At 37.8% G+C, this 24,168-nt stretch overlaps 1 protein-coding gene across 1 annotated transcript; it reads right to left on the bottom strand.

The window, feature by feature from the left end:
• Positions 1–807: 807 nt before the first annotated feature.
• Cubn (Cubilin) lies at positions 808–22,517 on the bottom strand. The gene is made up of 16 exons (XM_011304676.1): positions 22,352–22,517; positions 21,213–21,342; positions 20,842–21,018; positions 20,739–20,774; positions 20,526–20,666; positions 19,692–19,795; positions 18,829–18,976; positions 17,660–17,902; positions 16,485–17,111; positions 9,709–13,402; positions 9,030–9,553; positions 7,233–7,431; positions 5,527–7,139; positions 1,865–5,167; positions 1,135–1,246; positions 808–1,052 (listed from the first exon to the last, which is right to left on the bottom strand). Exons 1-16 carry the CDS (start codon positions 22,426–22,428, stop codon positions 991–993), a joined length of 11,190 nt encoding a protein of 3,729 aa, XP_011302978.1. The 5' UTR covers positions 22,429–22,517; the 3' UTR covers positions 808–990.
• Between the last annotated feature and the right edge of the window lie 1,651 nt (positions 22,518–24,168).

Below are 24,168 nucleotides of genomic sequence, written 5' to 3'. Positions count from 1 at the left end.
TCTCTTCTTCTAAAGTTTTGGTACAGTATTGTGCATTTGTGCAAAAGCTTACGGAGCAAATATGAAAATACTTTCACGGTGATGAATCTTCGTGAGACATCGAATAATAATGAAACTTGAAAAGGAATATTTTTCTACGTCAATTTTATCAATCGTTTCTCAGGAATTTGTAAAAAAATCGAACTATTAGAAGATTTCGGCAATAACTCCTTAAATTGGTACTTCACAAAAAGTTTATTTAGTCTCAACTTTATAGTTTTTTCAATTGAAAAAAATTAATGGCTCACATGTAATGGGTTTCAGGGGGCCAGAATGAGGGAGAAGATGGCAGGGAAAATCCGTGCAACCTGACGGATTGTGCAAATGGCTTCTCCTGTGTCATTATGCAAGTCAGTTGCTTTACAGCGCCATGTCCAGGTGCAGCTCATTGCACTCCGAATTCGGAAAAGTAATATTTATTACATAATACTTTTTTGCAAACATCATTTTGTGCTTGCATTTGTAATGCATTAAATATATTTTTAATGATCCATGAGATATATATTATGAAGAAATAGCGATGAGACATTGTCTAATGATTTCTTCATAAAAACTTATTAATCCAAGTTTATTTATTGAATTTTTGAAAAGTATTTCCATTTTGTTTCTACATGGCAATTATTTTTTCTCATACAATCAATTTAACTATCGTAAACAAGCTAAGAATGTAGCCTATCTACTTTCTGATCCCAATGATAAATGACGATTAGGTATTTATGTAAAGAGGAAACCCTGATCTTCGAAAACTCCGTAAACATATTGTTCTTGAATACATATTATCATCGAATTCTGGGCTGGATCATTATCGGCGGTGAAAGACAATATCAATGTGACAAAAATGGCCATTTTTATGATTTACGGTAATTAAATTTCTTATGTTTACATTTAAAATACAAAACAAACCTCCATTTCCTTTATTTTACCTAGAACTTAAATATTTGGAAAGTCGAATTAACCAACAAACATGAGCGGTCTCAACTGAACTAGAGGTCCATTACTCGTTTCCTCGTAATCTAATCAAGGAGAAACAAAGAAAATTTCACCTAGTAATCTAATATCAAATTAAATATCGAATATTCAATGATCAATAGTCACCTTCTGAAATAGCAATGAAATCAATTTCCCATCCAGTCCCTCCATTATTGACAGTCGTAGTGTACGTTATCCGCACTTCATTAGAAAGACTTCTGTATTTTGCAGGATGTTCCTGGAAAAATCCCAGCACGTGTAATTGCTTTGTTGTTGTTATTATTATTATTATTATTATTGTTATTATTATTATTATTATTATTATTTTATGAAAAGCATATATTTTTTTGTAGATAACGGCAGAAAGAACTTGAGGTTGAAAACTTCTTACAGGAATCTTAAAAATGGTTGAAAAAATTGAGGTGATAAAATATACTGTTTTTACGTTTGATTATTCTTCGATGTCTCGCACAGTTTTATCACCGTGGAAGAGTTTTCCTACCTTCTCAGTTTTGTTTGGATACTTATTTGATATCACGCTTCGCGTGAATGATCAAGACTTTTTAAAAACGGTTAGATCTCATCATTCTATTCTGCCAGGAATCGAGCCTGGAACTTATCCGCTGTGAGACAACGGCCTTACTCTCAGTAAACATTTGCAAAAATTTACAAAACTCCATTAAAAATTTATAGAAATAGACGCGCCACTATAAAAATGTGTGAGTCATTGAATAATCTAATCCATAGTTTCTCAGAAATTTACAAAAAAATACGAAAAATGATAAGCTATTGGCAACAACTACTGAATGGAGAAAAAAGAGATATTTCAACCTCTTGGTTTTGCTCAAATTCTTACCCCTTCACAATATCGTGTAATTGAAGCCCCACTCTCAGTGCTTTCTTCGACGCTTAAAGAAGTGTCACACATTCCTCTAGAGCCAAGATCGAACGTGGTGAACTCCAGTAAAACTTTCGAGCCCCTTGGAACACTAACATCCCAAACACAATAGCTATTATTCCTGTAGATATTCGGAAACATAGGCGATGTGAATTTGCCAGCATAATTGAAGATGCTACCCCCGCAGCCCCTCCCCTCAGTTGTCGAAGTATAGGTGATTTCATAATTCTGCCATGAAAAATTATTCTCAGCACTCAACATGAGGCTGAGGGTGTTCCCAGTGCTGAAAATGGGAGAGGGTAATTGGATTGAACAATATGTTCCCAAAATCGGAGAATTGAAATCTCCATCGAACACCTTGAGGTAGTTCTTCGGACATCCAGGCTGATCATAAATTCGCATCCTTATAAAGTATAATGAGATGGTACGTCCTTCAGGAACGGTGATAGTCGACCAACAACTATTGAAACCCTGATGATAAATTCTCCCTTGAGGACTAGTATAATTTCTGCAGTCAGCGAGAGACGCCTCCAGTTCAAATTTCCTTGGCTTCTGCGAATTTTCATTGGTAGATTTTAATGCGATCTCCACGATATTTCCTCCACTGTAGTAATCGAAAGAATCGACGTTGGCGCAAAAGGTATAAGTAGCAACAGGTCTATGACTATCTACAAATCGTAAATTCGATTGGTGTTTTCCGTTGACGATGTAGTCCTCCCCGAAACCTTCCTCAATGTGTTTATTCAATCTTCTATCAGTCAACTGGAGATGATCACCTTGACAATTCTCCGAATTCTCCATATCAATATTCTTGAAATGTATACGAAGATCCCTTCTGTTCGATCCTGACAAAATCCATTTACACTGAAGCCCGACAGGATAATTCTCGGGATAATGTGGAGATTTCAATGTTACCGTTGTATTCTCAATCCGTATGACAGATTCACCACAGGGAGAATCAATTGGTTCCAGTCTGGCAGTAACTCCACGACCTACATTTTCCCCATCGCTGTAAAATCTTATCCAGAGAAGATTTCGCACGGAAGAGATACTGGGAGGGAGCACATTGCCACAATATCTCCCCACCAATTCAGATTTCGGACCTCTTCCATCTCTAATTTCCAGGTAATCTCCACTGCAGGGAGCTGTCTGAGGTAGCACAGTCCTATTCTCCGTATTCTTAACATCGAAACTCTCAAACGTCATCTTAATTATTTTCCCAGGCTGGGCTTCAATGCTCCACATGCAGTCGTCGAAGTTGTCGTAATAAGCACCTTTCTGTGTTTTCCAATCGTGACTACTAGTCAAGTTGATCGATCCACCGCAACCCGAAGCAATACTCTTGGTAAAAATTATCCGAGCCCTGAAGCCCTTAAAATGATCGGAATGGTCCGAAGCAAAATTGACGGTGACTACGTTTCCCAGGGATTTAGTAACCGGAAGATTTTCTGTAAGATTTCCACAATAAGTGGACAAGAGATTGGTGGCATTCAGCCCAGGTCCTTCATATATCCTTATTTTATCGTGGAAACATCTGCTGCTATACTCCGTCTCAAGTGCATCGAATCTCACTGTAATACTTTTGTCTGGTGGTGCTGTGATGAGCCAAGTGCAGCTCAATCCACCGTAGTAATTGGAACCGTCGATGGTAGTCGGTGGTGATATCACACCCTCCTCTGTTAACTCTCCTCCGCAATCATTCGATAAGTACCTGAAGACAAAACCATTTCCAGAAAAATGCGCGTAAGTTCTGAAAATAATCACTATTTTATTGGTTGACGTAATCACTGGCGGTTTATTGTTTCCACAGTAAGAAGTTTCCATTGATCTCCAATATCTGCTAGTACTTATTGTGATATTAGCCCACCAACAGGATGGAGGCATAGTCTCCAGGTCAAAATTCTCAAATTCCACTATGACTGCTTTTCTGTGAGGCGCTACGATGGTGTAATTGCAGTTGAGATAACGAGGATAACCATTTGGATACATTGGTGACATAATGGTTTGACTAACCTGAGAAGCCATGAAAATACCTCCGCAGTTTTTATCGATATGCGCTTTGAATCCATCCCCTCTGATGTCATCGTTAGAGTGAAATATAACTTTGATATGATTTGTTGTTGTGTTGAAGGGCGATGGAGTATTTCTTCCACAAACTTTACCGAGAGACTTCCACGTATTTTCGTCGCTTCTCTCTCGATCAAACACTTCGACATAATCATTGGTACAATTGATACTATTCTCCAAACTGAATCTGTCGATGAAGGATAGTCCAATGTGATAGCCAGGCTCCACATCGTACTCCCAGACACACTCACTTTTGTTGGGATAAGCACGTGGAAACCCAGGTGAAGAAATATTGTACCCAGAAAATCTGCAGTCTGCAGGAATAGTATTGAGTTCGAATTCAAAATCCGCAGGTGCTTCAAGAGCATAATACTCAATCCACAATTTATGAGATTTACTCGTGAAATTATTTGGAATAATGTTACCACAGTATTTACGAGCCTCTGGTGAACGGGGACCACCATTTTTCACGATAATGTAGCTCTTGTCACAGCCTTTAAGGTTGAGCTTATTCAATGTCATAACAATTCCTTGACCCTCGGGGAACACTGCCTCCCAGACGCAATTTCTTGGGAAAGTAGCATTTACTGGCGTTCTGATCGTGTGTGACGGTCCTGTTAAAAGTGCACCGCATCGGTTCCATTGGTACTTCACGTCAACATTTATTGCACCCCATCGAGTGCCATTCAAGATTTCTAAGTAATTCAGGGGCGATCGACTTCTCAGAAGCCCAGGCTGTTCCTCTGAGTTACCACAAACAGCTCCAATGATGTTATTAGAAGCATCTTTTATCGCAACATATTTTGATGCCGAGATACAACGTCGATACGGACGCACCTGATTTCCTAGAGATCCGGTGACAGTAACTGCCAGAGTAACGTCTGCTGGGGCATCATATCTTATCATGTCAGCTGGAGCTCGGATAGTCCACAAACAATAGAATGATCTGCTCTTGTAAGGTTCTTCACTTGGAGTCGGTAATGATCCACTTTGCTCATTTATATCGCCACCGCACGGGGGGTTAGGCTCAGATTTGAATGTCGCACTCAATCCTCTGTATCCTTCGTTTGCCACAAACGCTACCATCATCTTGTTAGATGAACTGCTGATTATTCTTTCACGATCTGCGCTACTTATGGATCCGATCGGTGATCTAGACCGGAAATCGTTGTAGAATCTCACGTAATTATCCGTCTGAAAAATGATTATAGTTGTGGTTAATGCTACGAACTCCGCAGAGCTACACTCAAAAAATTGGGGTTTTCCAAGGATTCATTTACTCGGGACGAAGTACACTTAGATACTGTTAGGAACAAATTTGAACTCTATAAAAATCATTCGGAAGATCCCGAAAATTTCTATTTTTCAGTTGCAACATTTCTTGAATTTTCAGCAGAACCATTACATTATAAAAAAAATGCAAAAAGTGTACAAAAAATGATGGCCAACATTTTTCAAAAGTATATGATTAAAGGAAGAGAACTAATAACTGAATGACTTTTTCTAGCACAATTTATATTAGATAGATACGATATATTAATTAAATAAGTAACCTGCAAGTCGAGATCGAGAATTTCAAGTTTCACTTGACCACCTAGAGGTACTGTGATCTTCCACAAGCAGTATATCCTAGCTGGAGTGGGTGTTGGATACCCAAAGGAGTGGAATGAACCCTCAGGACTATTGAGCTCCCCTCCACATTGTGTCATAGAGGACGTGAAGTTAAGTCGAAAACCCCTATAATTACCAAGGCTTTTTCCCGTTGAAGTTAAAGTGATGACAGCCTCATTAGACAATGTTTCAATGATGTTATCTACGTTTCTAAATCCGCACAATACGTGTGGCTCATTTCGTGAATCATTAGTACCATTGGGTAACATTCCCTCGATAGACATATGATCTGTGAGAGAGCAGTTTCTCCAGCCGGGTAGATGTAGATCGATAATTTCGAAACGGAGTGAATGATATTTGGGTCCGATGATCCACCAGGCACAATCACGTCCCTTCGGATAGGGATTCGGATAGTTTGGAGATGTGATGATGCCTGTTGACGCCCTGATAACTTCTCCACAGATTTCATCATCCGTCACTAAAGCATTGAAACCATTTCCCGGTACACTCATATCTGTGTAGTATTTGATGTATAGCATATTTCCTTTAGTCGATATGGTGCTTGGTGCTGTTCTACCACAATAAACACCCAGAACCAGTGCATGATCAGTTCCTCCATCCCTCACTTCAACATATTCTTTCTGACATTCTGCACTCGATGTCAAATCAAAACGGTCAATGAAGTGAAGAGATAACCTCCGTCCAGCTGGTGCCATAAATGTCCACAAGCACTCGGTATAAGGAGGTGGAACATTTGGATATCCAGGTGTTTTCACTTTTACCTCATTGATACCTTCCATCAATGTATAAGAACCTCCACATTCAACGCCAATCTCGCGATAAGATATTTTAACAATTGCCACCAGTGCTATCGCAGAAATTTTCACATATAATTTGTTACCGGTGGTCATCAAGGATTCATGTTCTTCTTCATTTGAAGAACAGTATTTTCCATCACCGAGGAAGGGAGAGTCTACCTCTTGACCATTTTTTAGAAGAACGTAATCATCTCCACATCCTTTTGCGTCTCTCTTTGGTAGCTGTATATCCTCTATGGTTACTTCAATCGATTTTCCACGGCTGACTGTAATATTCCAGTCGCACATCACTTGATATCTCGTTGTTCTATTGAAATTTATTACTCCATTGGGACCACCTAGTTGACCACCACATTCTCGAATAACTTCGGCCTTGAACCCAGTCCTATTCATGAAGCTATCTGTCAGAAATTTGACGGTCATGGTATTAGTGATACTTTCTACCCTACTGTCAGATTCGTTAGACCGACAGTATTTGCCGAGTAGATGGACATCTGGAGGTGGCTCCTCCGATAATGCTATCCCATCAAATACTGAAACCGAATCGCCATAGCAGTCATGACCCTCCTCAAGGTTAAGGTCCTTCAATTTGAATAATAAGTGAGTTCCTGGTGGAGATGTGATTAACCAATTGCAGTGCAATGAGTGGTTGTAACCGTCTGGATAGCCTGGTGAGGTAATCGTGTAATAGGAGTTGTTATCGTTCATGAGAGCAATTTCTTCATTGCAGTTTGATACTAGAATCCATTAAAAAAATATAGAGATTAATGTTTTGGTATTCTTTGACAGTTTATGACAAATTCTAAATAAAGTCTAGCAGAAATTCTTACAGTGAACAAGAGTATTGTCTTCCTTATCTATCGTCCTTGGAACTTCATAATATCGAATTTTGAACCAATTTCCTAATCTTTGTTTACCCCCTTGAAACATTAGGAACATCACGTTGCTAGTAGTTTGGAACGGCTCCGGGGACGTGGAACCACAGAAGTTATGAAGTTGTGGTGCATCTTCATCGTAGCCATCGAAAACCTAGTAGATCAATATTTTGCTCAATCAATCACAAGATCAATCATCAATAATCACTAGCAAAAAAAACATATACTCTTAAAAAGAACTTAAATTTCATGGTGCGTTAACAGGCTACCTGGCAAAGTGGGCGGTCAAAAAATCCAATCATATTTCAGTGAAAATATCACAAAGGCAAAATATGTCCTGTCCAAAATATCGCGAGATAAAAATTTCTCATGCCATAAATCCCATGGAACAGGCCGTATACAAAAACATCTTATGAAAAAGTATCACATGCCAAAATATTTGATGGAGTTTTCAATGTGCAATTGGATAAAATCGAAGTGGAACAACTATTCACCGATTTTCGGTAGTACCACAAGATGTGGAGTGTTATGTAAATTTTCTGTCTTCTATGAATAACGGCTGCAGTGAGAAGGACGTCGAAACTCGATATATACAGGAAATCTGAAATAAAGATGTGCCTAGGATCCGGATAGCTTAGTGAGGAGAGCACCAGATGCATAATTGGAAAACACCGGCTTCAAATTCCGGTCTAGACTATTCATTTTTTCAGTAAATTTTCCATGCAAAATTATATCGAGAATTATCCTGGTTTCCCTTTCTATATCATCCAAAATCCTATCCAACGATTTCCTGTGACGGCAGAAGATGTGGAACGCCATATAAATTTCCCATTTTTTATTTCCTTATTCCTTTCTTTTTCCGTTTCATTTTGTGGTGATATTTTTGTTTATGATTTTTTTGTTTGGAATATTTCTTGTCCGATATGTTATTTTATGAGCGATTTTTGTGTGAAATATTTTCGAGCTGGGATATTCATGTTCTGCGATATTTTTAGCTATGGGATTTTTTGCATGTGATGCTTTTACATATTGTGATATTTTGACATGAGATATTTTTTCTGTGATATTTTCACTGAGAACCGACAGCAAAACTCGAGGAGAGATGGACAACATATATATTGCTTTCCTCAACATTTATGTTTCTATTTTGAATTCATTCAAATTAAAATTTTAAGGTGATCTTCATTACATCAAGCATTCAGTTCCGAGTTTATTATTATTATATTTTATTATATTTACTGCAAATCACTTGAAGTACAAAAGTTTTGAGCAGCAGAATGAGCATTTCCAAACTTACTTGAATGTTTATTTGTAAATAAGAATCTCAGATAGAATCTAAATTAGAATGGAATCCCATGAGCCAAGTCAGTTATAATAGTGTATTGTGCATCGATGGCAGAAAGTCAGTGTTATCCCGCCCGAGGTGCTTATCCTATTTTTCAACATGTCTGCGAAGGAAACCGTGTTTTGCTGTCTGAAAAGCGGGAGGACAGTGAAAACTTTCCGCCCAAGGGTAGAAAATACCGACTTTCCTCCTGCTTATCAGGGAACAAAGTGCGAACCTTCCGTGCAGGTGTGTTGAAAAATAATTTATTCGCTGCAATATACTCAAAAATTTTTCAGATCGCCATAAGACCTCCAGAGAACCACTTATTTCTCGATTGGAACAAAGTTGTATAATTTCTTAATTTATTACTCCGCTGAATTTGGAAATAAAATATCAAATAAATATAAAAAAAACCATCACTGTACCTGGAGTCCATCTTGATACTCATCGCACGTGAGATCACCAAAGTTGTCAATATGGAAATCATCAAACTCGACTTTGATGGAGAAACCAGACTGAACTGTAACCCTCCAGGTAACTGGATTATAATTAGTATATGCGTGTGGATAAAGTGGGGATGCAATAACTCCAAAAGGTCCGAAAAGCTCCGAGCCATGGTTGAATGTGTACTCAGCAACAAATCCTTCTGCAGTACCGTGTTCATCGCTTCTAAATTTCATCCAAAGGGTTTTATTAGATTGTACAGTTCCAATCTCTGTGCCACAGTAAACCCCGATAATCTTCCCTATTGACGAATCTTCCCTAATTTCCAGATAATCTCGATCACAATTGTCACTGCGTTCGATATTAAATTTCGAAAAGGTCAAAGTAATTCCATTGCCAGCAGCTGTATGCAGAGTCCATTCACATTCTGCATTCGTGGCATAACTTTTCGGGTATCCAGGAGATGCTAGAGTGCCTGATTCTGCATAGTATTCACCTCCACACGCTGAAATAAATACATTTTTCAAAAATCAATCTCAAAGAGATTCTAATTTGAGTTTCAAATATCTTGAGTTATTAAACTCATATCTTACGCATACAATAATAAATAATAAGCATGAAGAAATTATTTTTTCAATCTAACCAGTAGCGCGAACTCACCTGAATCCAAGGCCGAGTATGTAGCGCCGAAGGACACATCGCTGTAGTAAAAAGTAACAAGATGAATAGTCAGAGTATTTCCACTGCTGACAATTGGTGGAGGTGCCTTGGATTCGCACCATTGACCATTAACTGGTCCGTCTGTACCCTCCCCTTCATAAACCTTGAGATAATGACTAGTACAGTTGTCTTCACAAGACCCCCACCGACAATTCATGTCCATATGAGAGATAGTCAAAGTGATATGGTCAGCGGGATTTTCAGCAGAAATAATCCAACTGCAGTTGAGACCATCCTCATGCTGGAGATGTAAATCTGAAGCTGTCGTTAAGAACCCAGTTCCATTCGTGACGATGCGAGCACCACAGGCTCGCTGGAAGTCCGCTTGAAATCCTTTGGCTGTCTGTGCAGGATCACTTCTCATGACAACCAGAAGACTATCACCAGACGATATTATTGGTGATGGTATAGTCTTTCCGCAGAAAGTCTCGAGAAGATTGTGTTCCCTCGTAGGTCCATCGAAAACCTTGATGTAATCCATAATGCAATCTGTACTCCCTTCAAGATCTACATCGACGAATGTGAGATTGATAAGATGATGTTCACCAACTTCGATCAACCACTCGCAGTTCTGATTCACTGGATAATTCATCGGATAATTTTGAGAATGAATGGAGCCTTGAGATGCTTTGATCCGACCACCACACATTCTCTGGACTTGTGCGAAATTAGCAGTAAATCCTCTGCCTGCGTGATTCCAATCCGAATGCAGTTTGATAAATATGCTATTGATGGGACTGACATAGAGAATTGGAGTTTTCGAATGGCAAAACTCTCCAAGCTTTGGTGCACTCTCATCCACTCCACCATATACCTCAATTATGTCCATCATGCAACTACTTTCTTTCTCAGTATCAACGTCTGTAAAATTAATTTGTACACTGTATCCATAGTCAACTTCGATAGTCCATTCACAATCGATATTGGTTGGATATTTATTTGGATACCCTGGAGATGTGACGGTGCCCTGTTGTTTTTTAATATGTCCACCACATCCGTTTACAACCCACTCGAGTCTGAAGCCGCCGAAATGAGATTCACTATCAGTTCGGAAAGTAATGAAAACCTGATTTTCAGTTGATACAATTTTGGGGGGAAGTGTCATACCCTCCGTGGCACAAAAACGACCGAGTTCGGTTACGGGTGAACCGTATGAGCCCTCCTTGATTTCAAGATAATCAAACTTGCACGGACTGTCGGTGTAAGGATTTTCTGGCTCAAGATCGAAATGCGAGAAGGAGATATTAATCTTGTTTCCCATAGGTGCATCAATGATCCAAGTGCAGTTACAGTTTGGTGGGTATCTATTAGGGAAATTAGGAGATTCAATAACTCCGCTATGAGCATGTAGTGTATTTTGACAAAGGGTGTTATATTTAATATGAAAACCACGGCCATTTCCAAAAAACGTGCGATACTGAAGTGTGGCGTCGTTAGAATTCAAGTGGATTAGCGATTGATTCTCAGTACTGCAGTACTTCTGCTTATTCTTGACAATTCCATTGATACCCTCGGAAATCTCTAAGTATTCTGTTGTGCACCTAGACGCTCTTTCACCAAAGTCTATATCGACGAGAATAATCTGAATTTGATTTCCTCTTGCAATTGAAATGGTCCAGGTGCAAACAGATACTGATGACGTTGATATAGGGTAATTTGGAGACATAATGTCCTCAGAACTTTTGGTTAATGTTCCCCCACATCCCATTTGTGTTGCATCCCACTCGATTCGAAATCCTGGTGCACTTAGAGAATCGTCCGACTTGAATCTCAAGTACAGATAGTTTGTAAAACTCCGGATCACGGTAGGTATATCCTCCCCGCAGTATTTGCCGATCAATGGAGATGTTTCATGTGCACCATTCCTGATTTCCAAGTGATCAAACCTACAGTTGTTCGATACCTCGAGATCAAATGTCTCAACCGTCAACATAATTTGGGACCTAGCAGGCCCTTCAATAATCCAAACACAGTCCCTCCCACCGGCATATCTTTTAGGCCACTCTGGAGTCGTGATAACACCAACGGAACTGAAATATCGGCCACCACAGGACTTTGAGGCATCGATGAATATGTATTCCCCGAGGAAACCATCACCGTGGACTGTGTCGTCGGACTTGAAGGCAATATTCATGATGTTGCCTAGAGTGATGATTTCAGGTGGTTTTGTGTGACCACAGTACTTCCCTATTAACAATTCTTCATTGTTAAATTGTTCCGTTATCTCAACGTAATCATGCCTACACCGGCTGTTGCCTTCCAAGCTCCACAACATCCATGAGAGGTGAATAACATGACCGATGGGTGCCTGAATAGTCCACGAACATTCCTCATTTTCGGAATATCCATCATTCCCTCCGGGACTCACAATGCTCCCAGAATTATTCTTCAAAAGGCCTCCACATCGTCTATCAACAGTTGAGTAATTCGCCTGGAATCCACGAAAAGAGTAGCTGCCATCAGTTTGAAATTCAAGATACATGTAATTGTTGGAAGAATAAAATGGTGTATCTGGAATTTTCTCTTCACCACCGCAGAGTTCTGCGAGTTTCGTCGAGTTGCTACTGTCTCCATCATATATATCCAAGTGATCGAAATAACAGTCAGAATGCCAGTGTCCTTCTATGTCCAAATCGGTTATTTGGAGGACAATACCCTTATTAGGGGGTTGTATAATTTCATAAAAGCAGTTCTTATCATCGGGATAGCTTGATGGATAGTAGGGAGATGCGAATATACCTGAGGGCTCGTGGAACTCTCCACCACAATGTGTATCGTATTTTATAGTGAAACCTTTTCCATGGAAACTACTGTCTGTGCTGAAGACTATTATCGCTACGTTGGTAGTCAGAGTTCTCGGTAAAGGTAGATTTGTTCCACAATACTTTCCCACAACCGGAGATTCTTCGTCGGGTCCCTCATAGATTTCGACAAAGTCATAATAACAGTATTTCTGATCTTCGATGTCGATTTCCTGCCAGACTAGGCGAATTTTTTCCCCCTGAGGTAGTTGGATCTTCCAGGTGCATTCGAGCCCGGCTTCATATCGACCCTGAACCACTGGAGAGGAGATTGTACCTTGGGGAGCAGTGTGAATACCACCACATCCTGGGTAAGCCTCGATGGTGCTGTAACCGATTTGAAAACCCTGGTCTTGAGTGTCTCCGTCAGAATGGAAGTATAAGATCGCTGTTGATCCAGACGTGAAGAGAGGCTCTGGCAGCATGTGCCCACAGTAGCGTTGCAATTGGATCTGTCTTTCACCAACCGTTTCGTTGATTTGAAGATAATCTTTGGCGCACGTTGTGTTGCTTTCCAATTGAAAAGTGAAGAAATGGAACTGAATCCTTCGTCCTGGAGAGACATTGATCTCCCATTGGCAGTCTCTGTTCAACGGATACTTTCCTGGACTACCTGGCGAACTGATTGCTCCGTGATCTGATGTTAAGTAACCACCGCACTTCGGGGGAATGCTGTTCCAATGGAGGGTGAAGCCTTGATCTGTTTCAACACTTGCCACGTGTGACCATATGTACAGACTGTTGTGGGTGGAAATGATGTTTCCACCACTAGGTAGTTTGGTACCACAAAATCTACCAATGTGGTGGTCTGATGTACCCGTACCATCGTGAATCTGTATAAAATAATAATTTGATTAAATGATTTTTCACTCTGCCTTCATCGCTTATGAAATTCACACGCGTATTGCGGGCGCTTCGCACCCACCATTTATCGCTCATGGACAAATATGAATCATCTTTCATACTCAATTATTACTTCTTTTCATATCTTTGTTTTTCATCAATTATCACTCCATTTTCATTGAGTTTTCAGATACAAATTTATAGTTATTTCATAAATATGAAATACGTTGCCGAATTTATAACCACTTTGGACCTTCTTTCATTTACTTCCAAATGAGATTTCAATAACGCTATAATTGTAAGTCCAATAATACTATACAATTGATAAATCCTTAGAAAGGGTACTTTCTAACTTAATCATTACACAGACTATAAAAGTTAATATTCATAAGTTCCTCAGTCAATCGGTGTAATACAGCACTTGAGTAATTTTTAATTCCTCCAAACTATTATTAATATTAATAACATCATCCACCAAAATAAGTGAGATGACTCAAAGAGATTGAATTCGTAATAGCCGCTCAGGTCGGATATCTATTTACCTCAGGATATACCTCAAAATAATAAAAATTATAGAACGGAATAAGTTGAAAATGGAATCAACTCTAATATACTTTTATTCATCGGTCAATCTTCAAAACAGGATTTTAGCTTTGAAATGAACCTCAAAAAATTCGGACAAGGACCATAAATATGATGGACCCTACTAACAATTGAATGCAGACTAGATTGCAGTATAGATTCTTACACACCTTCACAGACTCTTATCAACCTGTACAGACCCTTAAGGTTGTTGTCGCGCGACAGTCTCGGTAAAAAGTTTATCCGCTGTAAAACGGGCCAGTTTAGAACACAATCTTTTAGCGGTATATAGTCTCACTTGATTGATCGCATTGTGCATGGATAGCTAAAGCATAACTATATATTTTCCATATTAACTATTTTCAATTATATAAATTTATGAATTTCCGATAATTATATTCCGTAAACCAAACGGTCAATCGATTTGTTTTTTTTTTCTGTATTTCCTCCCACGATGTATATTCCACGTTTTTTTTCATTTCTGAAACTGTCGAACCGTTGATTTTTAAAAAATTCTAATCGGCAAAACTCCATTTAAGCACGTGTTAAATCACTCGAATTTCAAAAATTTATATCTCAAGTTCAAAACGGTCAATTGCAAACGAAAAAGGCTCATTTTGTTGCTAATTTTTCAAACTATTCACCATAAAATTTTTAACGAAAACTGTCGAAAAAAAATTCTACGCGACAACAACCTTAAAAGCCATTACAGGCCGTTATATATAAGGTCTATAGAGTCTATAATAATATAGACCCTTAGACTCTCAAAGACTCTTTGTAGAGATTCGAATATATCAGTAACAACAAAGGTTGCATTAGACTTGCCTATAACGGATTCGAAAGCTTAGCTTAGGACCTTTCTAACAATATATAGCATGCTTAATCTCGGTGAGAAGGAAAGGGTGGTCCTGAGAAAACGTCTTGATTGAATGCGAAATTGATGATTTTCTTTCAATCAAACTAATGAATGACCCGTGTATCGTCTTCATATGATGTAAATGTGAAGAAAAATAACAGAAAGTCCGAATTCTGAGGCAATTTTTTTTCAACGATTATAGTATAGTAATAATTATAATAGTAGGCGTGGGCAAGTTGACATCTCCATCGCCGAATGGGATGGTATTCCATTCCATTCCAACAGCTGGGGGGGACCTGACGACAGAAGGCATCAGGTTAGCCATTTATTCTATATGGACGATCTGAAGTTCTAAAGTTTGCCTCTGGAGACCGACATCTCAAGATTCAACTTGATGCTGTAGCTGTGTATTCTCGAGCAGTTGGCATGAAGTTTGAATTGGACCAGTGCGCCGTTTTCTAAATGAAGAGAGGGAAGTTTGAGCATGGAGAAAACCTTCAATTGGTGAATGGAAGCGTCATCGGACATCTTGGCGGTGAAGAGTCTTTATCGATATCTTGGCTTCAGTCAGCGATCTGTAGTAGAGGCTGAGGTGGTCAAGCAGACTCTTCGTGAGGAGTATCGTCGGCGGCTTTGGAACGTTTGGATGTCCGAACTTTTTTGGAAAGAACAAGGTGACCGTAACAAACATGTTTGCTGTCCCAGTTCTCCTGTACTCCTTTAGGGTGCTTAAATGGAGGAGGGATGAGCTGAAATAGTGGGACCGAGATACTCGTAAGCTCATGAAAATGCAACAGAGACTTCACTCCCAATCTTCGTGTCCACGTTTATACTTTCCACGTGATCGTGTCGAGGGTTACTCAATTCGGGGTCTCTCCATGAGCTCTTGGTCTTTGGCTTGGCTTGTGACGTCATGAATGCCCTGGATCTTTTCTTTGAGCATGTGCATCATCAGGAGCTTCATGGGGTTCAAGCTTTTCTGTACAAGGCGGCGGATACTGCGGTCGGGACTCTTGGTTTAGAATTCCGTCGTGGTAGAAGCGGTCAGCTACCTCGTACATACCTACATACCTCGGTCAAAAGTACGTACTTTCTGCTCCGATTTTGAAGCAGAAAGTCTACATTTCATGCATTGGTCAAGCTACTCTACAACAGGGGGAGTAAAAAATTACTATGTGCACTCATACTCAATACATGAGACTCCTATTATACTCCCTCTCTACCGTTCATGCAAATTCGTTTCATGCGATAGGTGCTTCGCTCGGTGCTTGCTCGCTTCGCTCGTTAAAATTGCAGATTACGGAGCCAATGACATGAAATAGTATACGAAACACGTGCATTATGAATTTTTTGACTCGTGGGATTGTAAAACTCGCCTGCGGCTCGTGTGGCAATTCTCTCACAAGTCCAAAAATCCATAACTTAAAAGTTTGTTTACCGGAAAAGGATGCTATTGTTTGTCAAGGAAACTAATTGAGAAAGTGCTATGTGTTACATAAGAATTTAAAAAAATGAACGAAATATCGTCTGATATCAAGAAATTCAATTTTCTGCCCTGGTAGTCTAGTATACTATTTATTAGAGGAAATTTTTCCAGAAAAGTATCTAAGTGTCAAATATTCGGATAAACCCACCTGCAGAAAATTGTTGGGACATGCAGGAGGAGTGCTGTCGAATTTGAACCTGGTGAAAGTGACGTTCAATACCAGACTATGATTAGTTATAAAAATGAAGGCACAGGATCGTCCTTGAGAATCACGTCCACCGTCAGGAGGATACGATAAAGTTCCAGAGGGATCTCTGAGGTATCCACCACAGTTTCTCTTCGGTGTTTCACATCTGGGTCCTTGATAAGTAGCTGTGCATTCACAAGTAACAGTATTATCGGAAGCTCTAGTACAAATTCCACTATTCCTGCAGGGGTTTGGAACACATGGATTCACCGCAATCTCACAATGACTTCCAGAGTATCCTGACTGGCAGTTACAAATGAAACTGTGACCTTGCTGAACGCAACTCCCATGAATGCAAGGGTTCATCGCACAGGGATTCGAAACGGCTGATATGGTACAGCCATTGAAACCGAGTCCATCGCCTATGTATCCAGCTGGGCATCGGCACTGAACTAGGGAATTCGTTGATTCGATACAGGTTGCTAAATGATGACATCCTCCATTATTTATTCTACAGGTGCCATAGTACGTGCAAGTTTCACCATCGCCTGAGTATCCTGGAGGACATGGTCCACAGATTCGTGATCCCTGGAAAAAAAATGGCGTCGGGCAATGTGTAAGGAACTCGTCTAGATATTCTAATGATTATTTTTGAAGCTTGGATTCCAGCCAATCAAAGCGTAGTATTTGAGTCTGTCAAACAGTTTTATTTCGGGAATTTTTTTTTCATCACGACGAAAATTCAATAATAGCTTTTCACACATTTCTCGTCTAAATGAGTCACTTTGGAAGAATTCCTCTGAAAATCAATTTCTTGCATTATTTGTCAAATTATTTTATTTTAATAGTCAAATTATTCTTGTAGAATTTTTCGTTGTGCATGATTGTGTGAATGTATTCGGATACTATTCACTGCACTATAGACACTGTTTGGCGAAACTTCTAATTGAAACATAATCCATCAAATACTGCTCAGGCTTAAAAAATAATCCATTATTTTGGTCAAGCTTTAACCGTGCAAATTAACTCGGCAGAAGTAATATTAACGTGAAGAAATGCCCGTGCATTCGCTAATGAAAAATTTTTCTAACTTTTCTAAAGGTATATGACATTTCATTGTATTGACATTTCATTACCGGCACATTTCTGCAGTGAACTTTCGGTACTGTACTGCACCCTCCATTATCAACCAGACACTCATCAATATCTCTGCAAAAATATCCAGTACCGGAATATCCAGCTGGGCAATTGCCGCAATGGAAGCTTCCTCTCAAATTAATGCATTCAACTTCCGGATTTACGGAGCATACAGGGTGCTTCCCAGCGCACTCATCGACATCAACTATACAGGCTGGGTTTGCTCCATCAGATTTCCAACCCTATATTAAAAAATAGTGTACATTATCCCTTCCATCATGTACTATCCACATCAAAGAATATAAAGAATGACTATTTAAAATGATGGGCGCTTCGTTAAAAATTATTTAATTATTATCACATTGAATGTTAAATTGATTGGTTCGAAAAAAACAAAATTTTTTGTCTTTGTGTAATGACCTATTAAATTTCGTACAAAACAAAATCGTTGTAGCATAACAAATTACTATTCGAAACCCATTTCATTTTAATAATAATTATTATTAGCTTGTGTGCGGTATTTACGTCTTCTTTCCATTTTCGGGGAACCCCCTTGATAGTTTAGTTTTTAGTTTTTTTAGTTTTTATCAATCTACTAATTGCTAAATACTTAATTCATTTAAGTTAATCACCAGGGATTATACTCTGGCCCCGGATGGAATTGCACATGAAATTAGCGTCTTTTAAAAAATCTATTTATATTGACTTAAAATTTTTTTAAAAGTTGAAAGTTCAGATGGAAACCAATTTTAATGAGTATCCGTTTTATCCCAGGTGTCCATATAAGGGATCGGCACCAATATTATTTTCATTTATATTCGTGTTAATAAGATTCGACATTTAGTTGATGTTATCATAATCTTCATTGGTTGATGTATAATTGACGACTCATACCTCATGGGAATTCTAGATTTGTCATTATGGCCGGTGCACTATTTTTATTTCTGTTAAGATTCTTATTGGTAGCACATTCATCATTTATTTTAGTGCATCATTATTTGTGTTGGCGGGTTGGATTTAATTTTTTCATTTACTCTTCACTGATGTTCATATTAATATAATTTCAACTTTGTTTGTTCATTTGAGCTATCTTTGGTCGGTATGACCTCAAGCTCCCCTATTCCTTTTCTATACAGAATATATAAGGGATATTGATAAAAATAAATACCTGATCGCATAAACAAGTGTAACCCAGAGGTGTTCCTTTCTGATCGACGCATACTCCGTTCCCACATAATTCCCGAGAGTCTGCTGCATCGCAAGCTGATTTACTCGAAGTACAGTGGACACCGAACCATCCTTTCGTGCAAGAACAACTGCAAGAATATGATTATACAATAATTACCAATTTATTAACGATCTGGGTAGAAAATTTCTATACTCATATAATGAAAACAGAAAAATTCAGGGACCTGTTATTTAATGTTGGATAAGCAAAGACCAAAGTTGTGAGGATAGAAAGTTCGAGTTATACTGATTGAAAAGAATGTTTCTTCAATTGGACTAAAGTAATCGGTTCCGTGGGCCTCCATAATAATTCTCTAACATTAGTCTTTAAGAATTATTTCAAAATATAGAGGAGCCTGGGGTAAAACAGACACACATTAAAAATTGTTTCATTCTGAATTTTCGCCATTTTTCAATATTTAAAGAAAAATAAATGAATGAATTACGTATTTAGAAATTAATCCACGGACAGACTGTGAGACGCAGCTGCCATACATCGAAGAACACCTAAAATTCTACTTCAATATTCTTCAATGGTATTTCTCGATAAATGTATTATATCGTTAAGCAACTTTTTAAAATGTTTTAAACCGTCAATTTGAAATTCAATCTAGTAATAATTGAATAATTTTTTACGAGGGGATTATCATAATAAACAGTCATGATTCGACAAAGATATTCGATATGTTAATTACTACTACACCAATTTAAATTTAAACATGTCCATGTCCATGTTATTATTATGTCCATATTACCCCAGGCTTCTCTCTTTATTTATATCTTCGTAATAGACAATTAACGCACGTGTAAGAACCCAGTGTATTAACACAAGTCGCTCCGTTCTGACACCCCAGATCAGTTCCAGCATATATTCCGCATTCATTGACGTCACTTCCACATGAGGGACCCTGCAAAATAAATTGATTGAACAGTCGTGTTATATCGGAGATAAGAAAAAAATGCATGTGTCCTGATGAGTGAAACGTTGATAATACAGTAACCCCACTTACCAACACGAGCTGTGGGCTTCCCCAGATTATTTAGTTCAGTGTACTTGTCAGTATACTTCTACACCTACCGCAAAAGTTATTAAACTATTTCTGAAAAGTATACCTATTACTTCTCTTCAGTACTTTTACTTACTTTCGAAAAAGGTCTTTGGTACTTATGAAAATTATTTTTTTTTACTTTTCAAAAGCATATTTGATGCATAATTGTAATGTTATTATAATGTATTCGTATTCCGTAGTTTTCACTGGAAATTTTGGTGATGGGGGAAGAAAGGGTTGGTTTATACCGACCATTAAATTTTCTAATTAAAAGAAAAAAATCCTAATAGTGGCACGCAATATACTTCTGAAATGTTTTTTAGTTTACGGATGATGAGTATTTTTAAAAATTTATGAAAAGTAACATTTATACTTTTCAAGTTTTTATAAAATTTCGGCTAAAATATTTAGTCGCAGTAATTTTCCGACGTTCCATAAGTAAGGAGTGGGATGAAAGCTAGGATAAGAGATTCCTCTTCATACTTTTCAAAGATAGTTCCTTGATTAACTACAGGTAATAAATTTTTAAAATCTGTAGATGCTGCCATATGAGTTCTGAACAAACAGAATTTTTAAAAAATATACAAACCTGCCAATTCGTTGGACAAAGGCACTGATATCCATCATAAACCCTGATACACGTTCCTCCATTTAAGCACGGATTATTGGCACATTTGTTGTTTTTCAATTTTGTCTGTATTTTCTTAATTTTATCTGCCAAATTGTTAACCTTGAAGAAAAACGAGTGAATTTGGTCATTCAATTGTAAAAATTATAAAGCAAAATGATCAATTTCACTTACACGCCAATTTAACGTCGACAGATCCATGTCGGAATCCTGGAAAAAATTATTTTCACTGTTGACAAATAATTACAGTTCACTGTACGTATAATTAAAAATTTACCCGAGTGGCTGGACGTGAAGTCGATGAATTTCCGGTATTTCTCCACCATCCTCCCTCCAATTTTCTGACAAGCCCATCAGGACCTTCAACAGTGTGGACCAATCTCTCCACCCGGTTTTGCAAGTCTTGCCACGATCCTCTTTTCCAATTCTCCACGTATTGAGCTGCGTGTGTCGCCTTCACAAAGAAAATACCAAAGATCATGTTTATTAATTACCAAAGAACGATTGTATCAATAGATTCCCTCTGCGAATACAATAATAAACAATAAAAAATACAAAATAACTAAAAGTCCACTTCCGGAATCATTCGGTTTTACACTAATGACATGAATAGAAATTCAGAATGGAAATTTTTGAAAGAACAATTACCGCATGAGCAGATTCCACAAGATTCAGATCATTTATTGTCAGGAAGCCTTTTCCCCGAGTTTTTATAGTGACATTTTTATCCTGCGCGCTCCATATTATCAGGTGCCCGTCAACGGACTCCAAAACAGGTCTACAACATATTTAAGGAAAATTTCACAAAGTATTTCCCATTTATACAGAAATTCAATTATTAAGGCGTATACACTATCTAATCGACCGTAGTCTTTGGTTTGAATTTTATCTCGTTATACTAAATTATTCTGAAATCGGAGTTTCAAATTGTCTTGCGGAAATGACTTCAGTGATTATAAAAAATAATTATAAAAAAGAGGAGAAATTATTGAAAGGCAGCAGATGGAGATATTGATTTCAAGGGATTTGACATGTTCACTGAAGAATCATTAAATATATCCAGTTTACCAGTCGCCATAAAATCAAAATGGAATTTCAAATATACAAATGGTAAACTGCATGTCTTCAATGATTTTTCTGTAAACTTTGCAGATCCTTTAGAATTAGTGTTCCCATCTGTCACACTTCAGCACAGTTTCCCTTTTTATATCATTAATTTGTTATAACCATTCGAATAGTTTCCGTATCACTCTTTAAAACCAAAATTCAATAGGTAGTACATGTGGGTCTTAAGGCTGTTTAACACCTTTTTAGCCGAAATTCACGTTCTTTACAACGAAAAATATAACATGTGTGCGTTTTATGATTATTTAATGATTCATGCAATTTTACGAAGTAGTGCAATCATTCTGCTGCATTTTTTTGTCAACAGTTTTGTGATTTCTTCCAAATGTTTAAAAGATTCCTTCCAAATGTTTAAAAGATTCCTTCCAAATGTTTAAAAGATTCCTTCCAAATGTTTAAAAGATTCCTTCCAAATGTTTAAAAGATTCATTCCAAATGTTTAAAAAAACGCAGAATAATGGTTGCATGACCTTCCACCTTCGTGAATCATTAGATAATCACAAACCACAAAAATGTTATATTTTTTCATGTCAATGCCATTGATAATTTGATTTAAAAAAAAATGAACGACGTGAATTTTGGGGGAGATTGTGTAGAGCACTTCATTCAAAATTTTCATCCCTTTCCTATTACAAAATTTTCTAAGATTTCTGAAATGACACCTTTCGTTTTGCCAAGCAGAATACTGTCTTGAACTGAGAATCAGGAACAGTAGGAGCCGGAGTACCCTGTGCTCCATTACTGCAGTGAACCCCAACTTCACTTATTATTCAAAAACCCAATTCTCCACCAAAATTATCGGGTAATATTTTTCAGAGAATCTCTAACGATGAGTGCCAACTGGAAACTAACACCAGACACCTCTTTTCTGAGTGGAGAGTAATCTGGCTTTTAGTGGGCGTGTAGAAAAATGATATGCATCGTATCCCACAAAATATCAAATTTCATTGACTTCACCATTGATCGTATGAAGAGAATATTCTTGAATATTGTAATAATCCGTTTTAAACAGTTTATGATAATAATTAAAATAAATTTGACAGACAACACTAATTTGCTATTCGCTTTTTTTTGGAAAAAATGACAGAGTTCAGGTCTGAGGTCAGTACCTCAATAGATATCCAAAGTCGTGTTTCTTCTGCTGAATTATTTCCACACAATGCCCATTTGTTATCAATGAATATGAATGATAACCATTAAATTGCTCTAGAAGATATTGGCTATAACCTTAACTCCACCAAACCATTGTATATTTAGGATGTTGTATATTTAGGTAGATGGGCTTCCGCCGCCTAATTAAGGATCTAGGCACAATTTTGGAGGGAAACAATTAGCTTGGGAGAAATTGATGCTAATATACTACTCTCTGCATTATCCAGGACCACGACGAGAACGTGGCGGTGTTGTCGACCTCAAAAACAGCACATGTTGGTACATTTATAGACAATGGACACAGAAAATTAAATTTTATAAAATAGTCCTGAGCACTTAACTAATACTCTGAATTCACCTCACCCGGCCACCGCCGCTTTTTTTATCCGCCGCTACCTTTCTGTGGCAATTCAAATTATTCAATATAATATCAATATAATATCAATATAATATCAATATAATATCGTAAAAGCGACAGCAGGGGAAGAAGGGCTTCCAGGGACAACAGAGTTTACCTCCGAACTATTTTTTAATGCAGTTTTCTCCATGTTGCCATTACCTCTCTTCTGCTTAGCTATTTCCGCATACCGAGAGGAGACGAATCGATTTTTCTTGGATAAATTAATATTGTAACGATTATTGTTTACGATTTGTTTGATAGGCCTAAATCAGACATTTACCAAAAAATTGATATTTTAACAATATACACAAAATTCACAGTCAGTTATTACTACCCCATTAAATTACAATGTTCGGTAATTAAGTATTGGAGCTCCGCCGAACTTTCCTTCTTCTTATCTTCTATATAATTTTTATAATTCATAGAATTTCTATTATATTCAATTGACCGTGGGGTAAAGTACTGTTAAACTCACGGGTACTTAGCATTGCCCAGGGAACATAACATCGCCTAAATTCAGCAAAAATGTCGCTAAAATATTTTCTGAGAGAATACGGTATCTCGACGATGCAGACGATTTGTTTATTAGTGACTATTGATTCATCTACACGGAGAGGAAAAGTTTGTAAAAATTACCTAAGCATTTGGCAATCGCCTTGTCTTTTAACCGTTCAAAGGAAATTAACTAGAACCTAGGTACATTTTCTCAAACGGTTAGTTAATTTTCATTAAGCAGTACAGTAACTTTCCCTAGATGTCTGACACACAACACGATCACCAAACGAATAGGTAATTTTTGTTGACTTGTCCTCTTTTGTTCCCTAGGCCGGGTAATCTCAACTTTTGAAAACAATTTTTTTGAATTTTTTCACGGAAAATTTCTTGAAAATCGTCCATTAAAAAATATTTTTCGGGCAAAAAAGGTCG

The sequence above is a fragment of the Fopius arisanus genome, unplaced genomic scaffold, assembly GCF_000806365.1.
Source record: "Fopius arisanus strain USDA-PBARC FA_bdor unplaced genomic scaffold, ASM80636v1 scaffold00038, whole genome shotgun sequence".
Taxonomy (NCBI): domain Eukaryota; kingdom Metazoa; phylum Arthropoda; class Insecta; order Hymenoptera; family Braconidae; genus Fopius; species Fopius arisanus.
This window is presented reverse-complemented; position numbering and strand designations above follow the sequence as displayed.